The sequence below is a fragment of the Chaetodon auriga genome, chromosome 16 (genome assembly GCF_051107435.1).
Source record: "Chaetodon auriga isolate fChaAug3 chromosome 16, fChaAug3.hap1, whole genome shotgun sequence".
Lineage (NCBI taxonomy): Eukaryota > Metazoa > Chordata > Actinopteri > Chaetodontiformes > Chaetodontidae > Chaetodon > Chaetodon auriga.
This window is the reverse complement of record NC_135089.1, coordinates 14,152,329-14,177,929: the sequence shown is the minus strand read 5'-3', so window position 1 is coordinate 14,177,929 and position 25,601 is coordinate 14,152,329. Positions and strand designations below refer to the sequence as shown.

General features: G+C 40.5%; 2 protein-coding genes and 1 long non-coding RNA gene across 3 annotated transcripts; 2 read left to right on the top strand and 1 right to left on the bottom strand.

Annotated features, from left to right (window-relative positions):
• Positions 1 to 188: 188 nt before the first annotated feature.
• On the bottom strand, positions 189 to 3,839 carry natd1 (protein NATD1). The gene is made up of 3 exons (XM_076751546.1): positions 3,645 to 3,839; positions 2,391 to 2,509; positions 189 to 2,005 (listed from the first exon to the last, which is right to left on the bottom strand). Exons 1-3 carry the CDS (start codon positions 3,742 to 3,744, stop codon positions 1,889 to 1,891), a joined length of 336 nt encoding a protein of 111 aa, XP_076607661.1. The 5' UTR covers positions 3,745 to 3,839; the 3' UTR covers positions 189 to 1,888.
• Positions 3,840 to 5,159: 1,320 nt separating this feature from the next.
• LOC143333749 (uncharacterized) lies at positions 5,160 to 7,317 on the top strand. Its single transcript, XR_013078309.1, has 3 exons — positions 5,160 to 5,274; positions 6,043 to 6,106; positions 7,216 to 7,317. It is a non-coding gene; the product is annotated as an uncharacterized LOC143333749 (long non-coding RNA).
• A 103-nt stretch (positions 7,318 to 7,420) lies between these two features.
• Positions 7,421 to 19,010, top strand: LOC143333877 (uncharacterized). The gene is made up of 20 exons (XM_076752247.1): positions 7,421 to 7,564; positions 7,839 to 7,938; positions 8,109 to 8,244; positions 9,342 to 9,419; positions 9,643 to 9,699; positions 9,802 to 9,870; positions 10,128 to 10,217; positions 11,161 to 11,270; positions 11,496 to 11,806; positions 11,941 to 12,182; positions 12,353 to 12,463; positions 12,708 to 15,680; positions 16,122 to 16,269; positions 16,552 to 16,657; positions 17,163 to 17,319; positions 17,496 to 17,582; positions 17,882 to 17,968; positions 18,062 to 18,203; positions 18,639 to 18,730; positions 18,862 to 19,010. The coding sequence occupies exons 1-20, from the start codon at positions 7,513 to 7,515 to the stop codon at positions 18,916 to 18,918; spliced, it is 5,205 nt and encodes a 1,734-aa protein (XP_076608362.1). The 5' UTR covers positions 7,421 to 7,512; the 3' UTR covers positions 18,919 to 19,010.
• The last annotated feature ends 6,591 nt before the right edge of the window (positions 19,011 to 25,601 follow it).

Sequence of the window (25,601 nt, the reverse complement as noted above, 5' to 3'; positions counted from 1 at the left end):
ACTGAGACATAATTGTGAAATTACATCTTGATACAATATTCAGAAAATATTTTGGCCGACAGTCACAGCGACAAATGCACCCTGGCTAAAAATGTATTGTGTAGTATCAAAACTTATCTTCAAAGTTGGCTGCAAATGCATCTTCCTCAGTTTTCTTAGACATACATACTTTGACATTAATAATGTGATGAGTACTTGATTTATTTATTTATAGACAACAAGAATGGGGAAAAAAAGTCTCAAGCACAAAATAATATAATGAGGATTGGTACATTTTGACGCATTTGGTAGAGCCACATGCTCAAAAGCTCATTTAAAAAAAAAATACAAATATAAACAAACAAACAAAAAAGACACCTTTAATACCTCAGCCTATTAGTAGGTGTGTATCACCGAAAGGAAAGTTTTACAAAGGGAAAGTGGTTTCCTGCAATTACCTCTAAGTGATTAAAGCAAATAGAGTCTGCCTTGCGTGTTGATGTGTGTCCTGCCAGAGTGTCTTGAGTAACCTGAGCTCATTTTCTCCTCAACACTTAAGATTGTCAACAGCAAAAGCTCCTGAAGAGCCAAAAAAAAAAAAGGAAATCCCCCTTTTTTTTTTAAGTAAAAGTTTTCTTCTATGATGACCTTTATCATTTTGACATCAGCTGGCAAACGAAGCCTTCTGGGTAACAGAAAAAAAAACAGGACAGATATCCATCCAGTGTCATAACCCTGAATGACAGAACAAAGGATGGTGGACACAACAGAATGTAAATGCCCTGAATGTTGAATGCTGAAATGCTGGTTTGAGCAGAAACTTACCCATATCTACACTGAGGTGTGGTTCCACACAGTGACAAGCTTCAGACCCAATTATCACATGTGTGTCTGTAACTTAACAGTGGGGGAAGTGATGAGTTTTGTCATGAGGCTTGTTCAGGATTGCACCTCCAGAGTGAGAAATCCTCAGTTTTAATCTTTGGTTTAAAAGTCCCCGCATCTTTGACTAATCAATTTCTAAGTCCAATTATGGACAGTAAGTTTCTGTTACTGGGAAGAATGGAAGCAGATACGGCATCACTGGAACCAAACAGAGAATATAAATGTCTTCAAAATACAGATTACTTGTTTAAAAAAAAAATTACCCTTTACCCACCAAATTTATGCATTTACCTTGAAATTTTTATTTATTTTTTTTGTTTTTTTTTTGAGTAGCTTGATGTTTCAAAGATGCATTTAGCATTTTCAGTTTACCAAATTATCATTTCAGCCCTTGAAACACAATTTGCTTGAGTGGAGTGTAAAGGAAATTGAAAGAAATGAAAAAAAAAAAAAAAAGCTACTGAATGTAAAAGGTGGTGGAGTCAAAACATAAAAGCCATCGCTGTTTGGGCATCAGTGAAGCCGTCATTGCTTCATGGAGAGAGACGCCTGGGTGTGTCATCTTGTAGCACCACTCACAACCAGTGAGTCAAAAGGAGGACAAAAATATGCAACATAAGATCTGACTCACATCTGTTCTCATTACATGCCTAACCCTTGCTTCCAGTCAGTGATAGGTGCACGTCCTGAAGGTGTCTGTCTGAGGTAACAGGCTTCAGCTTTGGTTAGTTCATTTGCTTGTGGTTTTACAAGCTGACCTGCCGATTGACTTTCTGTTTCTGGTGAGTGTGTATCCCCGTGTTATGCACGAGTGACCCGTCAATCCAACACTCAGCTCACGGACGTCTTTGTAGCGAGATCACTTGTCTCTGGAGTCACTCAATGTCATGTTTAACAACGCCTGGAAGGTCCTTTGTTGTATTATCAGCCTGTAACTCCAAAGCATGCTGCCACACTGTATTTATCCGCTGGGAGTCTCTTTCTCCTTCTCTTCTCTTCTCTTCTCTGTTGGAGCGCCGTAGGGTCATTGATAAATATGTTCAAAGTACTGAGGCTGAGGATTCTCTTTGACGTATTTCTGAATGTACCAGCAGGTCAAGTGGGCTTTCAGATCCTCTTCCACCACAAAATCCATGGCTGCCTGCCATTACAGAAGCATATAAATCACATCTACATTGTTCTGACAGGGATTTTATACAGACAACATTTTATATGGACCCTTATTTTATTACATCTTCAACATTTAACTATGTGAGCTGTGCTTGAGTACATTTCCCACATATAAGTGGTAAAATCACTGGTGAAGTTATGTAAATAAGGTACTCTTCTGCTTTTCATAATAATGTAAGTCAGCCCTAAAGCTAATCAGTTGACTTATTTGGGTTCATACACTCACAATGCTGTTCACTTAAAAGGAAATGAGAAAAGGCCCAATCTGTTTTTGTAAACAAAAAAGGGTTAAATAAAAGGTTATTACATTCTGCATGTGAACACACTATGGTGAATATTATCTTTATGAGTTTTACCTTTGCCAGGTGCTTGGCTATTCCTCTCCCTCTGTAAGCATCTGGAACTTCAGTGTGTTGCAAGTCAACTGTCTTCTTTCCAACGTATTCATACAGAAGCACCGCACGATCATGAGATCCTGAGGGCAGACAGAAGTCAAGGCTCTCAGTTGTGTTAAGTTTGTCTCCACCCAACCCAGTTTCCTTTGGTTTTCATAGAGCAACTGGACACCAACTCTCAATGTTTCAGGGCAAACCTGATACAACATTTTCATAAAAATTGATCAATGTGACAATCGACAACCACCACCACAGACTTATGCTACATTAACTATCAAGAGCTGAGCATAAAGCCACTGGCTAAATTGAAGTTATTGATCAAGCAGTAATAACAGCATTCAATCTATATACAATACTACAACATGGCTGCTGAATATGAAGTAATATGACCTCAAAACAAGAGTAGCACGTGATGTGGTGCCACAGTCAATAGACTACAGCTTAAAGGAACCACATGGCCCAACCAGGTACAGACAAGTGCTTGTGGGAAAGGATGATGTAGTTTTTGAGGAGAGAGACAGAGATTGATGAAGATCTTCATTCAGCAAAGAATCTCACACAGCTGTAACGCACAAGAACATCTCAATTCATAGATGATCATGAATAATATAAAACATTCAAAACACTTCTAAACAACTGCATTTTAGCTTATCATAAACTAAGAAGGTTCAAAGACCAAAAACTAAGGGCAATTAAGATTTAAACAGAAAAAAGTGCCCCAACCTATACGAGGGTCTGACTCATAAAGCACGATGCATTTTGCCTGGTGGGTGATTGGTGTCTGAAGCATAACTTGGAGAGGTTGGAGAGGGGAACATAATTGTTATAAGGCATCTTCACTCAGAAGAATAATCGATGTTGAGGAATGTCTTTAGTGAGTGCACGCTATTCAAGGTTGCATAATTGCTTTCGGGAAAGGAACGACGAAAATGTTTTCGTCGTGTCCAAAGGAGAGAAGGAAAAAACAAGCTGTTGAAGTTACAAGTCGAGGCAGTGCAATCTGTTCAAACAGCTCCTGACAGGAAATAATGTCAGAACAAAGACGTGACATTTCAACTACACGAAAATAAAAACGCCCCTGTGTCTGAAACGGCAGCTGGAGTTATCAATAAGAGCACGACGATGATACTGGTAGCAAGGAAAACTATACATCTGAGCTAACATTAGCCAGCTAGCTAGCTAGCTAGCATGCTAATGTTTACATGTTGAACTTACCATTGAGTCTTATGACAAACTGCCGGCGCTTTTTATCGTGTTCCACCTGAATCTGAGAGCTGTTCGCGTCGAAGGCGTTTGCCTGCGCTGCCTGTGCCATAGTAGCTCGCTACAGCTGACGATGATGGCTATGCTACTCCACAGTGTTGCTAACCAGAAATGGCTACATGAAATGATGAACGGTTGAAGCAAAACACTTCATCCAACGAAATCAGCTGTAAGGTCACGTGACATCCAACCAATCAACGCCGCTGTTGGCAGAGAGAAGGAAATGGTACCCATAGATTTAAAGATTAAGATTAGTGCAATATAAGTAACTAATACACATAGTTATAATGATGATAATTATGATAATACGTTAATAATGTTTCTGAGAGGAGAAGCAGAGACTGTTTGACGCCCGAGAGAGATGAAACCATCAAACTTTGAGACCGACCTCGAATGTTTCACATGCTGCATTCAGGTCGCGTGGGAATACAGGCTTCGAATTGTTCAATTCAATCGCCCATAGGTGAAAGAAACATCCACTTTGAACATTAATTAAGAAATGGTCAGAATATATCAGGGGTCATGAAATACAGCCATTGCTGATTTTAGTATTAAAGGGAAGTTATTCAGAGATTGAAGAGAACTGAAAGTTATAATATGCCAACTTTTAAAATAGCATGTCATATTAAACCAGATAAGCTTGCAACACTTTTCACATTTCACTATAATATGGTAATAACAAAAGATATGTAGTGTATAAAGGTGTGCGTCCCATTTGCATGTTTAACAAAATCTAAAATTAACACATTCATATTACCTGATACTATCAGTTAGAACTACTTAGAACTGGCATATGATTAAGTTAACAATATACTGTTAACCTCTAGATATATAGAAAAAGGTGAAACAATTTGTCACTTTAAAATCAGGAAGATGAAAAATATGTTTTTATTTTTTGTTTTTTATTTGTTATTTGTATTTTATTTTGTTCCCATGTGTGAACCACCAAAATAGATTTAAACTTTTTGCCCTGACCACATACACTTACATGATTAATTAGTTCAGGCACGTTAGCTCTAATTGCGTGATAATTGATTTTTGGGCATTTAAACAGTGCTTTCAGTCAGACAAGTAATGGTTCAGGTCAGGTCACAGCTTGCAGGTCCACAGTGGCAGCTGTGCAGTTGTCAGTAAACAAATCTTTCTCAGCTCAAGTTCACGTTTTTCTCGTGTTGTAGATTGATGTTATGTAAATGAAATACTGTGTCTTGATATAAACTCGATACACATTTGGAGTATTTCTAAACATTGGGGCCAGGTATGTCAAGATCACTAAAATTACAGAGTAGTAATCCTGTTAAGATGTTGGCCTAATCCTGCAAAACTCTAATGCAGTATGTCAACTCTATGTGGGATTATGTGTGTGTGTGTGTGTGTGTGTGTGTGTGTGTGTGTGTGTGTGTGTTTGGGACACTGTTTTCTCGACCTGTTCGTGGTTTCTTCTCTCTGGTTTTTGCCACAGTGAGAGGGAGAGTGCACCTCTTTTGCAGATATATCAGTGAGAAGTTGTCAGGCTTATCTTAATAGTCTTTCAATAGTGTTCTTTCATTGTGCTGCTGAAAATGATTTCCAAGAAGCAAAGGTAAGTCGGCACTATAGCTGTTTCCTATATAATGTAGAAAATTATTATTAAGGCATGATTTCCTCTGAAGTGAGCTCAAATTAAAGCTCAAACAGGTGAATACATTTGTGAATTTTCTCTTTCTTAATGTGAGAGAGATGGATGTGGTATAGATTAAAACATGTTTCAAGCATTGCTCTCTACATGGCACTCACATGGCTGCCAAATCATTTCTTTTCCTGTTACCATCCTGCTGACTCTGGACTCTAATTTACTACATGTTAACTGCTGCTCCATCTCCTCTGAACTAATCACAGCTTCCCAATGTGATATGCAGCTGAAAAAGAGAAAAAGACAATATGTTGCAGCAGTTATTTGACAACCAGTATGTATTTGCATTGCATTTTAAAGGTTCCCATTATTAAGCTGATTCCCTGGAACTTATATAATTGTGTTAGTATAGCAACTACAATGTCTGTTATATAGGAAACAGAATATTACATGTTCATGAGAAAAATAACTGCACAGATTATCCCTTTGAACAACAACAACCATCAGCGGTGCAGATGTGTGCTGACCACATATCTTTCCCATTAACTTGGGCTATGTCCACAAGCTGTCCCTGAGCTGCTTTACCAGTAAACACAATGTGATTGAATTTTTTTTTGACACCTTTCAGCAAAATTATCAGTACACATATGCATTCATACAGTATATAAGGTTTTTTGCTGAACAAGTGTGTAAGAACGCAGGATGATTTGTGCTTAACTGTCTTAACCTTATCTATAGCAGGTGGCATGAGACCTTGGTAAACTCTAAGACCAACAAACCTACACTGAAGACAGGGGGGGCGGTAAGTTTCATATTCAGTTAGAAATTCAAAAATGCTGTTTTGGTCATTTAGTGATGGTGAAAAAAATAAAAGTGAGGCTTTCAATAGGGAACCATAAACCCTGCTTAACTGTCCCAGTTTACAACATGCAGCATTGCAGTATTTTTACACTTGTTTTGTGTTGTGAAATTGCGTCACTGGGTCATGTGAGGTCCTTCAAATGAGATCCCCAAAATACCTTTGAGTGTCTAAACTCTGAATCATACATATCAACTAAGTTAACAGAAGACCACAACAACTAAAGTCTGAAACAGAGAAATTGTTCCTTCTGCAGGCAAAGGTCTGCTGAATTTGACGCATCTGCTCAGTTTTTGTCACTTCTCTTTCAGTGCTGACAGAAAAATCATTGATTCCATTATAAATAGTTTTAGCAAATATCTTTTTGATAACCTGATTTTACAAGGGTTGAAGTACAGCATCTTATGGTATAACAACTCCTCCTTCCTCCAGCAGCTAATGCCAACTGTATTTATAAAAGTGTTTAATGTTATTGCAGTATATTAATGTTCTCTGTTGTTCATTTAACATGAACACAATTTCCTCAGAGTGGGTGCATGTTTTTGCAAGACGCGGATGCATTTGGTTTGATTTATGTAGCCATTAATGGCCGAAGACCAAGTCAGCGTAGTTACAGCCTATACAAGTCGCTAAGTCAGGGCTCTTCCAGCCTCCTCTAATTGATTTCTCTGTCTTGTGGTCCGGCCACAGATTGATTGCCTCTGCAGTTGGTGAGGTTGCATCTGCAGAGACTGGAATAGACCGTCTGGGTCTGATGGCTTCCAGTGCTCAAGTGTGATTAAGTTTAATGTGTGTTTGTCCACGATCGTGTGTCGGTCAGATGGTACTTAAGCAAATTAAGAGCTCTTGTGAGGATTAAAAGGTCCTCTCCAGTGGTGATTGGATTGTATGTGTCAAAGAGTCCAAGTTGGGGGTGAGCAGGAGGTGCAATGTTTGACATTTAAATATCATCATCCTCAGAACTGAAAACCATACAGAGCTGTCTTTTTGTGGCTTTTTTTTTTCTTATACAATCACTGTTTAACCTTTCTGTTATGTTCTCTCTCTTAAAGGAGCTAGCAGCACCAAAGGCACCTGTATCAAGTGGAGGTAAACAGGCTGGCAGCAGTATATCTAAAAGCAGGGTTAGCTATGGAAGAAGCAACAGCCTCAGCAGCAGAGGCAGTGACTCGGCTGCTGGTGGCAATAAGGCTGCTGGCACTTTGAAAAGAGGCAGTCTGAGCCACCTAGGCTGTGTTGGCCACCAGGGCACCAAACCAGCGTCTCATCCTGCCAGACCGGCTCTCCACCTCTGCAGCAGCCGGAGCTTTTCTTCTCTCCACACCTCCTCTCTGACTGCTGCTCCATTCATGAGGAGCAGCCGCTCTCTCAGCAGACTCGACCAAAGATCCTCTAGAGACGGTAATTTCATTCATGTTTCATTTCTGTGTGTTTCTGTGTAGTTCTCCAGGATGCTTACAGAAGATTTATCCAAATTAAGTTATATTATTGTCAAAACAAGTCTAAATGTGGTGGCCGGTTTTTATTTGATTTTTATTAGTGTTTTTTTCAGTTGCACCATGACAAAGACTCTCTGAAGCTTTTGTAAGAAAACAATGACAATATGATAAAAGAAGCTTCTTGAATTATTTTACATGCAACTGTTGTTGTTTATTTACTGCTGCCTCTGAAACAGATTCAGATGAGGTTCCAAGTTCACAAGTAAAAAAAGGACAAACCACAGAAAAAAAAGCCCAGAGTTGTGATCAGCTGTTCTCCTCCGAGGAGCAAATCAGGTTTGTTGTTGTTTGTTGAAGTATTTCAGAGGATGTTTTTCCTTTTATGGTTGCTCTGTGAAATGCTTTTGTTGTGCTTCAATATATTTCAAATGACTGATACATGTCAGTGATCTGTGGTCAGTAACAACCATCAACAATGCGCTCCATTTGTGTTTTCATCACTAAAGGGGTAACAAAGACCAGTGTCATGGTGATAATGCCGAGACAATGAAAACAAGCAGCCCCTCTGAGCCACTGGAGTCTTCCTCCTCTTTGGTTTCCACAGCTGAATGTCATCATCACTGCAACAAAGTAAAGAAACAGGTACTTTCAATTTTTCCTTTAATGTTTAGTTATGAATACATGTTTTCTAAGTAAGTGTTAACTGCTGATGCTGGATTTAAGGCCCTGCAGCCCAGAAATGTCAAAGAAAGGTCTCTGCTTTTGTCTGTCTATACCGATCAGCGTATTACAGACATGTATTGATTGTACTATATCTTCTTGTGTAGTTCATTGAAACTGGTGCATGCAGTCACTCAGTGAATGTCAGGGTTGTCTACTCTGGTTTCTTGCTGGTTAATGAAGGAATGGCACATCTTGGCCCCATTGTTATTCACCAGGCTCTGAAGGCAGATGGGTCAGCAGACAGTCAAAGAGAAACTATCCAGGCTTAACATAGAGAAAAAATGTTTAAAACCCCAAAACTGTGAAATCAAGACCACAACATTCAACATAACGTTGTGGTCTACTCATGAAACACATGCAAATTGTTTTCATAGTAGTAAGTTAGATGCTGTCTCATGGAGCAGCATTTCACATCAAATTATTTCAAAGCCAGAAAGCTTTGAAAAAATGACACATTGCCTCTGTGAGTGATTAAACTCCTTCTAACTAGAGCCAATACCAGGATTTATGCCTTTTTTTTGGCCTTTTTTTCTTTATGTGTGCATTTGTGACAGTATCCTTGAAGATGAGGCTTTGTTGGTTGGTACGTTTGCAATGTTTCGTAATATTTTAGAATTTCTGAACCCCAAGACTTAAAAAAAATGGGATCAAAAATGGACCAATAAAATGCCTGACATTTTAGAAGTCATGTTGAGACTGTCACTTTAAGTACGAGTTGTGTTGCAGTAGCAAAATCATAATCCAAGAAAAACTGTGTAAAACATTCAAACCTCCGTGGAAAAGTAGCCTATTAGATGTTCAATGACTCCATATCTCCCTGTTAAACTCATTCTGAAGTGAATGAGGAATCCAGTGCTTTAGAAGTTACATGCAAGAACTCCTCCTGCTCCTTATTAATTCTGTTATTTTGGGGTGCAAAATGCAGGCAAATCCCCTATGTCTTTAACTTAATGATGACTCACTTTAAGTAGATCATGATTTGCTCCGCATCAGTTAAACCCTCTTTTCTGTGCCAGGAGTTGAAACGCTCGTCCCTCCCTCGTTACTGCCGGCTCAAATCCCTCAAATGCAGAGATGCTGAAGCCTCTGCTATTGTGAGTCTGATCATGACACATTCTCACAAAAGTCTGAGATTTCTCTACATTCTCACATCACAAACACTGGCTCTTTTACTCGTACATTTCTCAGCCTCCTGACTATTTCAGTTGTTAGCATGTATAAAAAACAAAACATATCACATTTAAATATTAATCAATACAAGCCATCATTATGACATACATAATTTTTTGGGTATAAGATTCTTTGCTTCCTCTTCAGCCTGACCTCCTCAACTTTAAGAAAGGATGGATGATGCGGCAGGATGCATCTGGACAGGTGAATTGGTTAATCCACGCTGACTTGAAATTTTATGGGCCATGGCATGATTACATGTCTGACAGTCTTGTTCTGCTCTGATTGTGAATATGTCTCCTATAGTGGCAGAAACACTGGTTTGTCCTGACTGGCCAAATCCTGAGGTTCCACAAAGATTCAATAGCTGAGGAGGTGCGCTGTATTCTGCTATAATCTGCTTTGTTAAATGAAGAGATAAATGTAACTTTACAGCTGGAGAAGAAGCTCATATGTCTGTCAGTATGGACACTGATCCCAGCTAACTTAAATATGCAAAAAGAAAAATCACAAAGTTTTCAAATGTGACATCAGACACTCAGACATATGACGCTCTACTCAACATTAATGTGAGTGAATGTCTGAATGCAGGTTTATGTTACAGGTATTTGTTCCCTGATTGTTCATTTCAGGCAGCTGATGTGGACGGTGAGATAAACTTGTCCACATGTTTTGACATCACAGACTACCCAACTCAGAAGGACTGTGGTTTTCAAATTCATGTGAGTTCACTAGTTGCTCAAATTTACAGTCAAATAGATGCTCAATGCCTATCATTCAATGAGTCTGATAACATATATAGTAGCATCACATGTGTTCCATGATATGTGGCAAGTGTGACAAGGCATGAGCAGAAAATACTTTTACTTTTTAATTAGGTATGATGAAGAGCTATATGAATTTTTCCCCCCATCATGATCTCATTGTATCCAAATATGAATTACTTATTAAATATTTAGACCAGTAAAATAAAGCTATTCAGCTACTACACATGCAGGTAGATGAAACAGTATGTAGCACTGTCTAACCAATCAGAATCAAGGATCTTTAAGCAACTCTTTTGGTTGAAGCTGCTGGTTGGTGTTGGAAAATGATGGACCAGCAGCTTGTTTGTGCTAACTTAGGCTTTTCTACCAGGAATGTGTCAGTCTGCATAGACTGTCTGGTGCGGGTGTGCTTTGTGGAGGTGAATTACACCATCTCTGTGGCTTTGCACTGGTACTGCAACAATCTGGAAAAAAGGTTGATTTTACGCTTCATGTCACTCAAAGGTTTATGCTGTTTAACATGTGAGGATCTTGAATATCTGAGGTAGGGGTTCACATAAAGATCAAGTTCCCTGACTTACTTTAGCTCTATGGAGCCATGTGGCTTTTTTGTGGGTGTATCTGTGTTGGAAAAGCAATGTCCTCTTTAATGTTGTAATGATGCATTTTACACAAAGGTATTCTCTGCAAACCCTCACTTCCAATGTTTCCCCCTTTATTTTGTGAATTATTTATTTATCATCAATGCAATCTTAGCTGGATTTCAGTTGATCTGAAGCAACAATGCGTACTTACTCTAACATACCTCATTCATGTAGGTGGAAACCAATTTTTAAGCCAACACGTCCACTAAAGTTCACTTTTAGGTATGTAATGAATATTATTTCTCTTTCCACAGACCAGAGACGGGGTGTACACACTCTGTGCTATGACCTCTGGGATGAAACACAACTGGGTCCAAGCAGTGTTGAAGAATGTGAGGCCCAGTCTCACACCTGACGTTACACGGTAAATAGAGTTGTTGTGTTTTTTCTTACTAAAAGTGCTGCACGAGTGGTGTCAGATTTCTAGATTAAATGTAATCTGCTGTTACAGATCACATGGAATCTGCCTCTAGGACCGATTTCCTTCAGACTTTACATCATCTTAACTCCTTATAGGTCATTTAATGGCTGTTAGTGGATTTAACACATTACCCTTTGTGTGAAGAAGCTTCTTTTGTGTTCCTCGCAGCTCCCTCCCAGAGCAGACAACTCAACAGAAATCACAGCAAACAGACTTACAGTTGGTTGAGGGTCCGGGGGAAGCTGGACACTCAAACAGCTTTATGCAAAAGGACAAAACCAGTGACTGTGCAGAGGAAACTCAAAGACAGCAGAAAGAACAGGAGCTCAAACTGCAGCCAGAGAGAGAGCAGAGTTCTGCTGATGAAAACTCTGCAGCAGCTATGATCTTCTCCTCTCTTCTGTCCTCCCCCATCTCCCCCTCCACCTCACATGCTCCATCTCCCATCAGTCCTCAACAGCAGGTGGAGGAGGACAAAGGTGCAACCTGTCATCAATGTGCGATCCTTGTTGCAGCCACACGAACTCGTGTGTCACTGAACAAGTGAATGAAAATTAAATAATTTTAATGTGCTCTATGTTTTACTAACCTTATTTTCTGTGCATAACACCAGGTGTGACAGATACATCATCGTGCATTGAAGGAGCCGGTAGTGACAGCTCCACTTCCACAACAATGCTGTCAAATGATGGGCGTTTTGATGAACATTCAAACGTGCCGAGTGAAACTGAGCAGCAAGTTGAAACCACACCCCAGAGTGAGGAGCAACAAGTGTCAATAAACATCAGCTGTGAGTGCATGAAGCTGAAGGAAAAGCTGCCCTGTGAGCAGCACACTGGGCAACTTGTCAAAGAGGTGAGATCATGTTAGAGTGCAAACACTTACCTGTTATTTTTGCCGTACCAAACAAACAAGGTGTCACAAACAGAAAATAACAGCAACTCAATAGAACAGAAGTGCACACATGTATAGAAGCATGTTCACCTGAATGCATACAGTACCTGTTTTGTGTGATTTCTCTTCAGCTGGAACAAACACAGAAGGAACTGTCTCGACTCCAGCAGTTAAACAGTAATCTGCAGGAAGAGCTACAACAAGAGAGGGAGAATCATTCAGGGGCAAGGGTTCATCCACAGGTACAACACAGAGGACACTCAAACATAAAGATATTTACTATTCTTTTAGCACTTGTCATGGCCGCTACTATATTGTGAATATACACACTGTGTTGACAGGTTTGCTTTCAGATTTATTTATGGAAACCATACAGTAGGTGACTAAATAATGTAGTAGCACACCAAAAATCTTGCATATTACATACTAAAATATCAGCATGCAAAACACATATTGTGTTGATTAAAACTCTCTGTTTTCCTGCAGAATGATCTTTCAAAGTCATCATCAGAACAAGCGTTGGCTTTACAGCGACTGCAGAAGATGAACCATGACCTCCGCTTTGAGCTGGAGGCTCAAAAGAGGAGTCAGGAGGAGGCCAGAGAAGCTGAATTACGGCGAAGAGTAGATCTCTTGGCTCAGCAAGCACAGTTACTAGTCACAGGTGATGCCACAGCACTTGCGCAAGCCCATCTAGAGCAAGATCGGCGGAGGTTTCATGAGCTGCAAATTGAGTGGGAACGTTGCGTGGCCTCCTTGAAGTCCCAGCTGAGCTTCAGTGAAGAGCAGAGGAAAGAGGCTGAGTCGCGCTTCAGTCAGCTGCAGCAGGAGCTGCAGAGTTTCTGCAGTGTCCAGGAGGAGGCTGATCGCTTGCAGAAACATCTCCGAGAGTTGACAACTCAGCTTCATGCCAATGAAGAAGCACAGGCTCAAAAGGAAGCTCGCCTGCAGAAGCATCTCATGCTCCTTCAAGCCAGTCAGGACAGAGAACGGAGGAGCTTGACCGCTAGCCTGGCACAGGCAGAGCAACATTCACGAGACCTCCAGGAGAGACTGGATAGGGCTGAACAGCAAGTGGGGAGCCTCAATAAGACTCAGACCTGGACAAGGGAAATTGAGAAGGCTCAACAACAACTTCAAGAGGAGCTAGCATGTACAGTGTCTGCTGTGCAGAAACTTCAAGAGGAAAGGGAGCAGCTTGACCGCCGCTGTCAGGAGCTGCAGAACCAGTTATTTGAGGCAGATGGGGAGGTGAGCAGGCTGCAAACCCGCTTGAAAACAGATGAGACACACTACTACAATCTTGAGCATTCATATGAGACAGTTTGCGAGGAACTGCAGCTGGCCTTAGGGAAGGTGCAACAGAAGGAGTCTGAAATGCAGGATATACGAGAAGGCTATGAGAGACTCCTGGACAGGAAGGAGCAGGAGCTGAGTGAGGTTTTGCTGAAGATGGAAGTCTTAGGTAATAGCCTGGAGGAGACAGAAGTGAAGCTGAATGAGGTGTTGAAAGTCTGCACCTGTGCCTCCTCTCAGGTGAAGGATGAATCGTCAGACCCTGCTCAGCAAAATGAGAGACGACAACAGGCAACTGATCTTTTCACTGTAAATGACAACAGGCCAAAGGCAATAGACAGTGCACAGTTGTCTAACAGCTCAAATGTAGTGGAACCTGCACGAGCCCATTCTCGCTCCATTGACTCATCATATCAGAGCATTGTCGCTGCAGGGGATGACCCAGAAAGGTTTATGTCTGTGATCCAGACACTTGAAAACAAGCTTTATGCAACAGAGGAGAAGTTAAGGGACATCATGCAAAGACTGGAAGAGCACCAGAGTCACATCACCTGCCAGGACCCCCACCTTTGCTCCCAGCTCACAAGGAGCCGAGCGACTGCTCAGCACCTCAGTCTGCTGCTTCATAGTCAGGCCAAGCAGAGCCAGCGCTTCGCCCAGGAAACAGAAAACCGCTGCAGGATGTTGGTTGGTAGATTTCAGGTCGCTCTGAACATCATACAAGCCTGCAGGGAGAGGCTTCAAGCCACTCCGATTAATATTTCAGACTTTGAGAAACAACTAGCCACTGTCGCTGCCTGCCTTCAGCAAGGAGAGAAAGATGCAGAGAAACACCAGCATGAGTCACGTAATGCCAGCAAAGGAGAAGACAAGATCCTTAATGATGAGACATTAGCTGGAGCTGAGAGCAACTTTGGTGCTAAAAGTAAACTCACTAATGCATCACCCCCAGAGGATGATATGGAAAGTGTTGGGAGGTGTTTAATGAGGGAACTGTTGGTAGTAGAAAAAATGGTGTCCGTCCTGCAGAGTCAACATGGCAGTGAACAGTTGTCCTTAATGGCAAAAGAGGATGAGGGGAACGTAGCACACAGGTACAAAAGCATTATCTCCCAAAGAATAGCCTTGAAAATAGAAAACAGGACTCAGTCTGGGAGAGCAGAATGTGACAACAATGAAAGGGCAATCAGTAAGGTCTGTGCTGAAGCGGAGCTCATTTATGCTGCCTTAAAATTTCAGCAGCAATATGAGAGCATGACTCAAATAAATAACGAAGAAGTGGAGCATCAAAGGAAGGGTCTGGCAGATGTCAGTCCCCCGGAGTTGGCTCCTTACGAGGAGCAAGTGCAGGTAGATGACAGAGGATTAGAGGAAGCTGCAAAACCAGCTGAAAAGGATGGCTCCAATGTCATAAAGGTAGAGGCAGAGAAAGCATCAGACTGGTTGGAAAGACTTACATCCCAGCTGCAAAGAAGGGCTAAATGCTTACGCCAGCTCTGCCAGGACATTTCTGATGGCAGTGGGGCAGAGTGTAGTATGAACGAGAACTGGGAAAATGCCTCTGCAGCTGACTTAAATTGGATGCATGAGCAAGCAAAGTTGATTTATTTGTCACACAGGCTGTACTTGGATTTAGAGCAGGAGCTGCAGCAACGTGAGACATTACAGGGCAAACTTCGAGCTTTGTGCAAAGAGCAGGCTATCACATTAAAGGATGAGCAGGAGGCTTTTAATCACACCTTATGTCAGCTTCAGGAGGACAACAGTGTATTAAGAGAAGAACTAGAGCTGGCCGAGCAAAAGATAATATCTGTTGAGACTGGGAACCAGAGGCTGCTGGAAGACATACGGAAAATTGAGGATTATCATGAGGAACGGATGAAAAAACTGGAAACAGAATTTCAAGAGAAGATAAAGGGACTGCAACAGATCCATGAAGAGGAGATGAAACACTTGCATGGTTACTACACCAAGTCCTGTGCTTCCAAAGAGAAACAGGCCAAAACCTGCACAGAGGCACCTGCTGTCACCGTGAGCACCTCCTCCCTGTCAGACCAGACTGTGATGGGGAGAAAAACAGCAGAGGAGCTCAGGAACCGAATGATGGGAGGTGATGCAGCAGCCATGAGAGAGGCTTACCAGAAAGATCTAGAAAAACTTGAGGTAACAAAGACTTTTTTTCTTGGTCTATTTAACAAGTAATTACTGTAACTTCTACCCGACATTTGGAGCTTTTGGTTGGCTCATCAACCATGGTAAAAAATGTCTGCATCATTCATGTTTACTTTAATTGGAAATCTTAAGTCTCATGTGAGTCCTTTAATTATAATTGTTCAGGATTTATTACAGTGGAAAAAACACTGTTCTTAAAGAGAGAAATGCTGAAGAGCAGAGAACAGGACTTAAGTGTAGTGTTATTATGTTTCTTCATCTTTGTTGCTGGACATTTGTTCTACATAATCTCATCAATAAAATATCACATTTAAACAATCACTGCTAAAAAAAAAAATGTTTTGTATGAGTATGACATCAAAAAGCATTAACAAGTGCACACAACCACTACATAACACTACAGATTCTTTCTTTTTCTAAATTTCAATCTAGACATCTTGTGCTGAAGGCTTCACTGCTATGGAGGAAGTGCACAGGAAGCTGATAGGTGATCTACAGCAGCAGCATCAGACGGAAGTGGCAGCACTTCTGAAGGAGAAAGACCACCTGCTGCAGGAAGAAACAGCTGCCACAATGGCAGGTAAGGAGGAAGTCGTGCAAAAATAAAAGCACTGTAGGCCTATTAAGCTAATATAAACTCAATTTTTATTTATCTATTTATTTGTGATGGGCGATTTTTGCAGAAGTTGTAACAGTGTTTAAATTGATTGCAAACAATGTGCTCTACTTTAGTAATGGCGAATAAAGGACATTCCTGTAATGACATGGGAACTGACTAGATGAACTGCAGTAGTTGAATAAATGTTACAGTGACTCAGGGTTCGTGGTAACCAATTATGCAAGTTGTCACATGTTTCTACAGCCATTGTAGCCATGAGGAGAGCCCATAAGCAGGAGCTGGAGAAAAGCAGACAGTCTCAGCACATCAAGGAGAGTGCTGATGTCACACAACTGCACATTGAACACGAGTGAGTGTCCTTTCACAGCGTTTGTTTTTCCTCTTACACCACAGCTCCTGACAGACAGCTACATATATACAGCTTGCTCTATTACTGCAGCATTTACTGCTGGGACATTGTATAGGATTGCATTATATTGTAATGTGTACCCTATGCAGTAAACTGGTAATTTACTGTATATGGTATACATAGTAGCCAGCATAAATACATAAATACAAATGTGAAACCTCTTGAGCTTACTGCTTGCCAAAAAAAAAAACAAAAAAACAAAAAAAAACACACACCTAAAAACAGATTAAATACACAGATTAAATTCCTGGCAAATGACAGTGTCCATAGCCCTGTGCCTTGTGCCCTGTGGCCCTGTGCTGGGAGCTATTTTTATCTTATTATAGTAGCTTTTTAACTTTAATATTTAACCCAAATATCAATCACGTCCTCCTAGTAAAGTTTCTTCCAGAACTCTGCTCACTTGTCTGCACAACGTCATCTGTGCTTGTGATTTCCACTGCAGGAAGGAGATCCAGTTGTTGCATAAGGAGCTTGAGGCGTTGTCAGTTCAGCATGCTCAGAAATGCCTAGAAACCTCTCAGCTGAAGCAGGAGCTGCAAGATGAGAGGCAGTCCCTCATGCAGTGCCAAGAGGAAAACCAGGAGCTCAAAAAGAAGCAGGTATAAACACACACATGCACACACAAAGGTGTCTCATTTGTATTCACTCAATGTAAGCACATGTCAATGGTGTGTGTGTGTGTGTGTGTGTGTGTGTGTGTGTGTGTGTGTGTTTGTGTGTATTTCTAAAGCCATTTAGAGTTTATCAGTGTATTTTCTCTCTGTCATCCTTTAAGAGAGAAACAGAGTGTGAGCTACATTTCTCACTAAATGGGAAACAGCCACATGTTGCCCCTCAGGTAAACGACTTCTATGAGATGGAGGTAAGTAAGTGGAAAGGTTTAAACTACGTCTTTGTACCACATCGTGAAATCTCCCAAATACCTCCACCTGTCTAGTTTGCAAACCACTGATGTGATGAATCCAATGTGAGGTTACTTATGCACATGTATATATGGAGTGTGACAAGGAAAAAGGTAGAGTAATGACACATTTCCATAGGAATGTAGTAAATGTTTGCACATATAATCTTTTCCCCTTTACTATAACGCACAGCATAAAAATTACAGAGGATCCATAATATGTTCCTTATGACAGTGTATTGATGTATTTTATGCTACAGGTGATTCTGCGGGCAAGGGAGGCAGAAATGCAGTTTCTCAGACAGGAAGCTCGTTCTCTCAGGGAGGAGTTGAAGATTGCTCGAATGGTACCGACGTCTCTTTTAACTCGCTGGATTAAAGCTGTGTAAAGCTGCATACAACTATACCTCAGAGTTTGTGTGTGTGTGTGTGTGTAACAGGACAAGATATATGCCCAGAACAAGCTCAAGGCCCTCTACTCGAACAGCCAGGATGAGCCCCGTCATGATGTCAACAAACTCTGTGAAGATTTCAAGTTCGCCACTTGGTCTCCAGGCAGAGACGCCTCAGGACAGAGCCTCGGTAAGACATTCTGTGTACATTATGAAACAGAATGAAAACTTCTTCTGACTCACACATTCAAGTGTTTAACATATTCTTAGTTGGTGAGTGAACATGCTGCCTACTTTGATGTGAAGCCTGATGTCTTTTGTCAACACCTGCTTGACTACATCCATATTTAGATCGACCTCAAAGGAATGGTTTGACATTTTGGGAAATAAGCTAATGTGCTTTCCTCCTGAGAGCCAGACGAGAAGATCGATACCACTTTCATGTCTGTGCACTAAATATGAAGCCGTTTATCTTTGCTTAGCATAAAAACTGGAAACAGGGAGAAATAGCCTGGCTGTGTCCAAAAGTAACAAAATCCCTTCACCAGCACCTGCATGGATATCCTCGTCAAATAAGCGAGTAATCCCCTCGCTCTCTGTGCTCCCTACTCTCTTGTTTCCTCAGAGGACACTGTGACAAACACAAGTAATGCTGCTTTTTTGAAGAAAACAGAGAAATCATCCCTCACACGTCAGATCAGAGGAGTGAGATCAAAGGTAATGTTTGCCCATCAGAAGGTCGGCTTTTGTCATTTAAACCATCTTTAACCATTTTCAAACCCTTAGCTCATAGTGAAGTGTTTCGGTCATACTGATACTGTCTCTTTTTATATGTGTTTGGCTTGCAGAGTTTAAAAGAAGGCCTTTCTGTCCAAGAAAGAATGAAACTGTTTGAGTCATTCTGATCCAAACAAGACAAGGACGTGGAATCTCTGCTCAGTACAGTTTAAAGAGAGAAGATGTATTTTTGTCTATTAAAGTATAAGTAATTTTGGCATTATGCTCTATGTGTTATATTATGTGTTTTTTCTGTGTAAAAAGATGATTTGCTGTTATTTGTTTTTTATGTGTACATAAACAACAAAGCAAGAATTTGTATGTGTGTGTTTGGTGGAGAGAGAGAGAGAGAGAGAGAGAGAGAGAGAGAGAGAGAGAGAGACATCAGAATACCACCAGAGGGAGCAACAAACACTGGCTTTTCTGGATAAACATTTCTAAAAGTTTGATATCAAATATGACAGAGCATTCACACAGAAATCATATTCATATTTTGGTGCTCAGCACACTGCACAATGTAACTTATAGACACACTGCCTGTGTTTTTTATTACAAAATAACCCAGTGTGTTGCATCAGTTGTATAATAATTGCTATTAACATATTCTGCCACTAGATGTAGCATAAAACAACATTTACTGTCCCAGCAGAGGCAACAGAGATGATGTCAGTGTACCTGTGTCTGTTTTTAAAGCTTAAAATCTGTCCTGCAGCTGTTGCAAACAAAGCAGACATGCAGCCATTTTATGACCAAATATATTAGCGCTGCAAAAAGAAATAATTGCAAGAATTTTAGGGAATTTTTTTATCAATATCTGAAAATATTAGTTGTAATGTATGAAGTTTTTGTATTGTTGCATTGATAAGTTATGTAAAGACAACCAATAAAGTATTTGCCTCTTATTTGTCCATCAACCAAAACACATTGTTCATGTTTCCCTGTTTCTGACAATATCTGATTAGAGAAAGTGAATAATTGTGATGCTAAAAACTAACTTTTAGGAAAATTTGTTGTAAGGTTTGTAAATGGTTTATGGCTTATTATCAACAGCATAGATAGGTAGTCTTATTGTCCCAGAGGTAGATTTGTTTAACAGCAAGTGCATGTTCCATGCAGAAACATACTGATATACACAATACGAGAAATATTGGTCATATTTACACATAAACATTTATCCCCCTAAAAGCATATCTACAATTCTGGCCCTCATCATGAGATATAAATATGAGAGATTACTGCCTAAAGTCATGAATGTGGTTCATGTCATGTGTTGTTAAAAGTGGCCTGATGACGTTTCTGGAGTGCATGCCAAACTCATGACGTCCAAATGCAAAACCAGCTCACTGACACTTACAGTAAAATAAATTGTCCCAAGTGTTGATGCAGCTGGGTTAGTAGGAACATGATAAGGACACGGCACTGCCTGGCAATACTTCTCTGGCTGTGTAGCTCCACATGCAGCGACAGCGAGTGACAAACCTGAGCTCTCAAGAGCCCCAGCAGCTAATGAGGAGGCTGGTGCAGGAAAACACTGACGCCTGCTCTGATGGGGAATATACATAATGTATGTCATTAGTGGAGCACAGAGCCTTCATGTGATAACACACTTCAGCAAGGTCTCCAACATCAGGCCAGCTGTCATAAAGAGGAGTCCAGACAGACCCAAAACATCTAATCTGTCCTGAATGACTATTTTTTTAACCACCATGCTGTTGACGTTTAGGTAACATGCCTTACATTTCTCAGAGATATGTTACAGCTTGCCTCAGTTAACTCGTAACACTTGTGAACTTAGACTTATCTAGAAAGCAGCATGGAGAGTGCTCATGAGTGTGTTGTCTTACTTTATCTTAATTTTCTATTCTATAGAAACACAAGTCCCTCACAATAAATGTCTACATCTCCAGAGATTTCTGTGTACATTTATCATCATGTCTCTCAGTGCCCTTGTAGAAGACCTAATCTTGTTGCTCTGTTCCTTGGGGTCATATTCCTAAAGAGGAACATCGCACCTCATTAAAACCCAACACTCATCTTTCCTTCCCTGCGACTCCGGCGTGTGAAACTGCAGTCATGTGAGCTGACACTTTGAAAGAGCAAAGCTGATTCTGATATCATCCATCGTGGATATAATTCTGCACCTGTGAGCTTTTCTGGCAGGCTGTGACAACACAAACGCCACTTTCTCTAAAAGTCAGCATGGTTTTTACATCAGGTAGGTAAGATTTTTCACCTTAAAACACCTCAGGAATGTTATCCTGGACTGGGCAAGTGGAGTTCATACTGCCATTAGATTTAAAGTTTGTCATTAATGAAATAAAAAAAAGTGTGTGCATGAAAGTTCCTTGGAAATAGTAGTTGGGCAAGATAATCTTTAAATCAAGGCCAAATTCTTAGCTTTCCTAGCTCTGAAGCTTTGATCTGCTCATGAGTACTGGTTAAAAGTTCTGGGAAAAAATCTAGTTAATTAAATTAATTGATTAGCCGATCAGCAGGAAATGGATCAACAGCTATTTTGACAACTGATTAATCATGAAGTCAAGTAAAAATATGAGGATTTGCTTCTTTGTTTTATATAATTGGAAAATGAACATCTTTGGGTTTTGGCCTGTTTTTCTGACTCAAGAAGTATTTTGAAGAGGTCACCTTCAAACTGATGAGCCCTTTTCATGATTTTCTCACAATTTGTCAACATAGCCACTAATCAATCCAAAAAAGAGCTGTCAGATTAACTGATAATGAAAATGATAATGAATCCCACCCTTTGGGGTGGTAGTAACTCAGTATGTAGAGACTTGGATTGGGAACCAAGGGTGTCCGGGACAAGTCCAGCTCAGACTGTCTTACAGTATGAAGTGTGGACTCTTGAGGTGCCACTTCACCTACTGGGCACTTGAGCAACACACCAAACCCCTGTGCCTGGAGCGCCGACTCTGTGGCAACCCCATCACTCTGACATCTCTAGTTTAGAGTGTAAAAAATGAAAATTACCATGCAGGATTACTAAAGTGCTAAATTTAATATAACCTCTGAGTTCAGATTATTCTCTCATGTGCTTGATTTTGCAAAGTAAATTGGAATTTGCCTCACTCCATATCATCAAGTTTATGAACTCTTCTCATCCCAGAAATATGAAGACAGAATACAGAAACTTTTTCTCATGAGTGGAATTTCAAAGAGTCAGGCTGCCGGGTTATTTTTGCTTCTTGGTATCAGTAGGCTACAGTATGTACAGTAACTCTCCTGATAATTAAATTTCTGATATCAATTCAAATAACAATTGGAAAATTGTATCTGTGATAAAATTAGGCACAGATTCTGTCCCTTTAACCACATAATTTCCTTCCTAACATATATTTTCCATTTCTTCTTAATCTCTATGCCTTAATGGACAAACACACTTGACAAACATGTTCATAAATAGCTCTCTCTGGCTTTATACTCATGTACTGTTATTAATTTTATTCGAAGTTCCCTCACTATTTTGTCTACATGGGTTCCTCATAATAATGTGACATTTACTCGCATTACAGCATGTTAAGCATAATAAAAAAGTGTATATTTCAAATATAAACTTCTCTCAGTTTGTTTCTGCATTCCTTTCTGTGTTTTTCAGTGTGTATATGTGTGTGTGTGTGTGAGTGTGTAAGTGCACCTGCAGGATTTTTTCAGAGTCGAGCTGCCCTACAAATGCTCCCGGCCCTCATGACTGATCAGCGGCTGATGTAGAAACACCAGCACGCAGGTGCACCTGCTCAGGCTGCAAAAATAAGTGGCCCATTTAGTCATGCAAAGATCAATTACTGCAACCAGCACAGAGGCAGCTCTGATCTGCACTGCCTGCATCCCCAACGACACATTTCTGACAGGACCACGACTCTGCTTATTTTTCCTCTCACAAGTGACACGGGTCTGTGATTGTGCTTTCAGTACTTGTGTGAACATCAAGGAGCTGCATGGACCTGTTTATTTCCCAATTTGATTTGGATCACAGTGTTACAAAATCAGGTCCAGAGGCGTGCGACCTACATGCAATTTGTTTGCTCAAACTCAAATTTGTCAGTGTTTCCATGACAATGGATCAATCCTATGCCGTTCACCTGAGTTAAATATAGATTTGGCACCGACATCAGTTTGGCAACACCAGCCACACGATGAAGGTGATGAGGCTGATTGGTATTTGTGGAGGCATGTCAATACAGTCAACTCTTGTGTGTGCTCTAAGTAAAACGTGTAAGAAACAAGCAAAGTTTGGTTGGTGCAGAAACACATGCGTAGACCAGTTATGGACAACACAAACAATGATCCAACATGAAAGCAGTTACAATAGGCATCAATTTTAGATCTAACTCAACAGATCCAAATTATATGTTTAATGACACTGAAGATTTTATCTATCTTGTCATAAATTTCAATTCTCAGTTTATTTTTGTCTTTCAGCAGCGGCCAGTTTGAAGTTGATCTGTTCATGAGAGCAGAACAGACTGAGTGATGTTAAACTTTTCATCCGGATCACAATGCAGAACCAAAACATTGCATGTCATCAAAAAATGGCCCAACGTCACATCTCGCAAAATGACCTTAATGTTATGTGAGGAAAATGTTTAATCAAACTTATTTGATTGAATGCCGATGTCGCCTCACAGTAAAATTCAGCCTCCAGTCCTTTCTGTGTGGATGTTGATTAGGCTGGTCTGGAGCATAACTGGAGCAGGGAGGTTAGTGAACAGCTCCCTAAAAAAACTCATGTGTCTTGTGTGTATGCAGCGTTTCTTTCTGTTGGGTGGGTGCTCAACGCCTCTCTTCCCCACTCAGGTTGCTTTTGTCGGTGTTGGCTGCCAACAGAGACTCTCTACAGTACCTCTGGCGTTCATGTTTGTTCTCTCTCTTCCTTGTGATCACTGCTGTGTTACACAGGCCTGTAGCCATTTTCTTGGATGATTTTGTAGGAGAGTTATATTTATTCCTAAATGTTATTTGAAACAAACTTTTATCCATTGAAGTTGAAAAAACCCTCAATCACGAGGTGACTGCAACCTAATGTGGTAGCAATTTATAATGTGGTAATAAGCCCTCTTGTATGTTTTCACAATACTTACAGGGTGACATCAGTGTGACACGTTCACATTCACCTTAGAATTACTGTGAAAATTCATAAACTGGGATTTTTTTTTACCTGAAAATGTGGTTTCAGGTAATAATAAGCTTGACTCATGGCAATAAGATGTTTTACTTATTATCATACATTTACAGAAATTAAACATGTAAATGTAAAACTACTATAAAAGGCATAAGAAAGGGGAAAATGCTGAATGCGACTGACGCACACACGCACAGCTGTAATGAACACTGTTCCCTCTGACTGATAGGACAAAATGAGCTAAACAAGCTCATAGATTTTACAAATGCATGTACCATTAAGATGATACACAAGAGTTAATGGCAGATAAATGGATCGATTAACTGTGTGATTGATTTTATTCCCAACAGCAATTACAGGCCATGTCGCAGATACTGTATACAGCGATATATAATAGAACAATGAACAGGAACTGCAGAAATACACAGCAGGAGAGCTGGGGGGGCTGAACTAAACAGACGGCTACACAGTTGTATAATTGGAGTACCTGCCATGCTCCTGATCCTGAGTGTCCTGCCAGAACGGCTCATGTCTGATTGAGCTTTGAGTAAACATCCTGTGTTCTGACTAGTGTCTTCTGTACCTCACAGGGAGAACCACAACATGACATAACACTTGAAATGAATCGGGAGAGTGTGTGCTGAATATATGAAAGGTGGTCAAAGTGTGATCAAATACTGCAGCCCGTGCTCCGAGTGTGGTCGAGCCTGGCCCACTTTGTCATGCCGCAGTGAGGCGGCCTTTAAATAACTCGCTGGGTCCGAGGTATCGGCTGGGCTCTCTCTGTCCCTATAGCACACTTCACATCCCCATCTGGTCTGCCATCTCCTGACTGAACCCATGACCCATTTACATACAGGCCTGACACCACAGTAACAGTAACATAGTGCTGATGTGAAGCTACAAAACACACACACACACACACCCACACGCAGGAGCATGCACACACACAAAGTATGTTTTATTTTAAGCTTTGAAATGGGCTATATTAAAAGGATTATCATTGAATTACAGTTAAAACCTACCAAGTGTTACATTCAGTACATTTTCTGCCGAAGGTTTTTCTCTGAGTTACTCCTGATATAAAAAAAATAGTACTTAAATGGTCATTTCTAACAAATATGACTACTATGTCGACTGTGAGTGTGAAAAATCTGTAATCCCGTGTTTCTTCCTACAAAACAGAATCTGCTCAATTCCTCACAAATATTCACATCCTTATGGTCACCTTAACATATCATAACTTACATACATTATCTTTTGGGGTACTGAGTACATTTATTTTGGATAAATGTGTAAGTTTGTCCCTCTGAAATGATATGAGGATACACCAGTCTCCCTGCTTTAGTGGACACAGATCCAACAGCACCAACACTCACCAAGGTCAAATATTTTTTCCTATTATAATCAGAAAACTGATACTCAGACTACCGCGGCTTAGCTTCCTTGGAGGCCGTCATTTTCCAGTGTCACACACACCTTCCACCCATCTCTCCGCTCTTTGAAGGCCTCTAGTGAATCTGGGTCAAGCCAGTACTGGAACGATCCTGTTTCTGTCCTGTGAAACTCACAAAACAATTACAAACTCCTGGGCAGTTCAGTTCAGTTGTGGTTGCACATAACTACTGACTGCCAATGTATGTTCATTTGCTCTATACTTTGGTCCAGAGA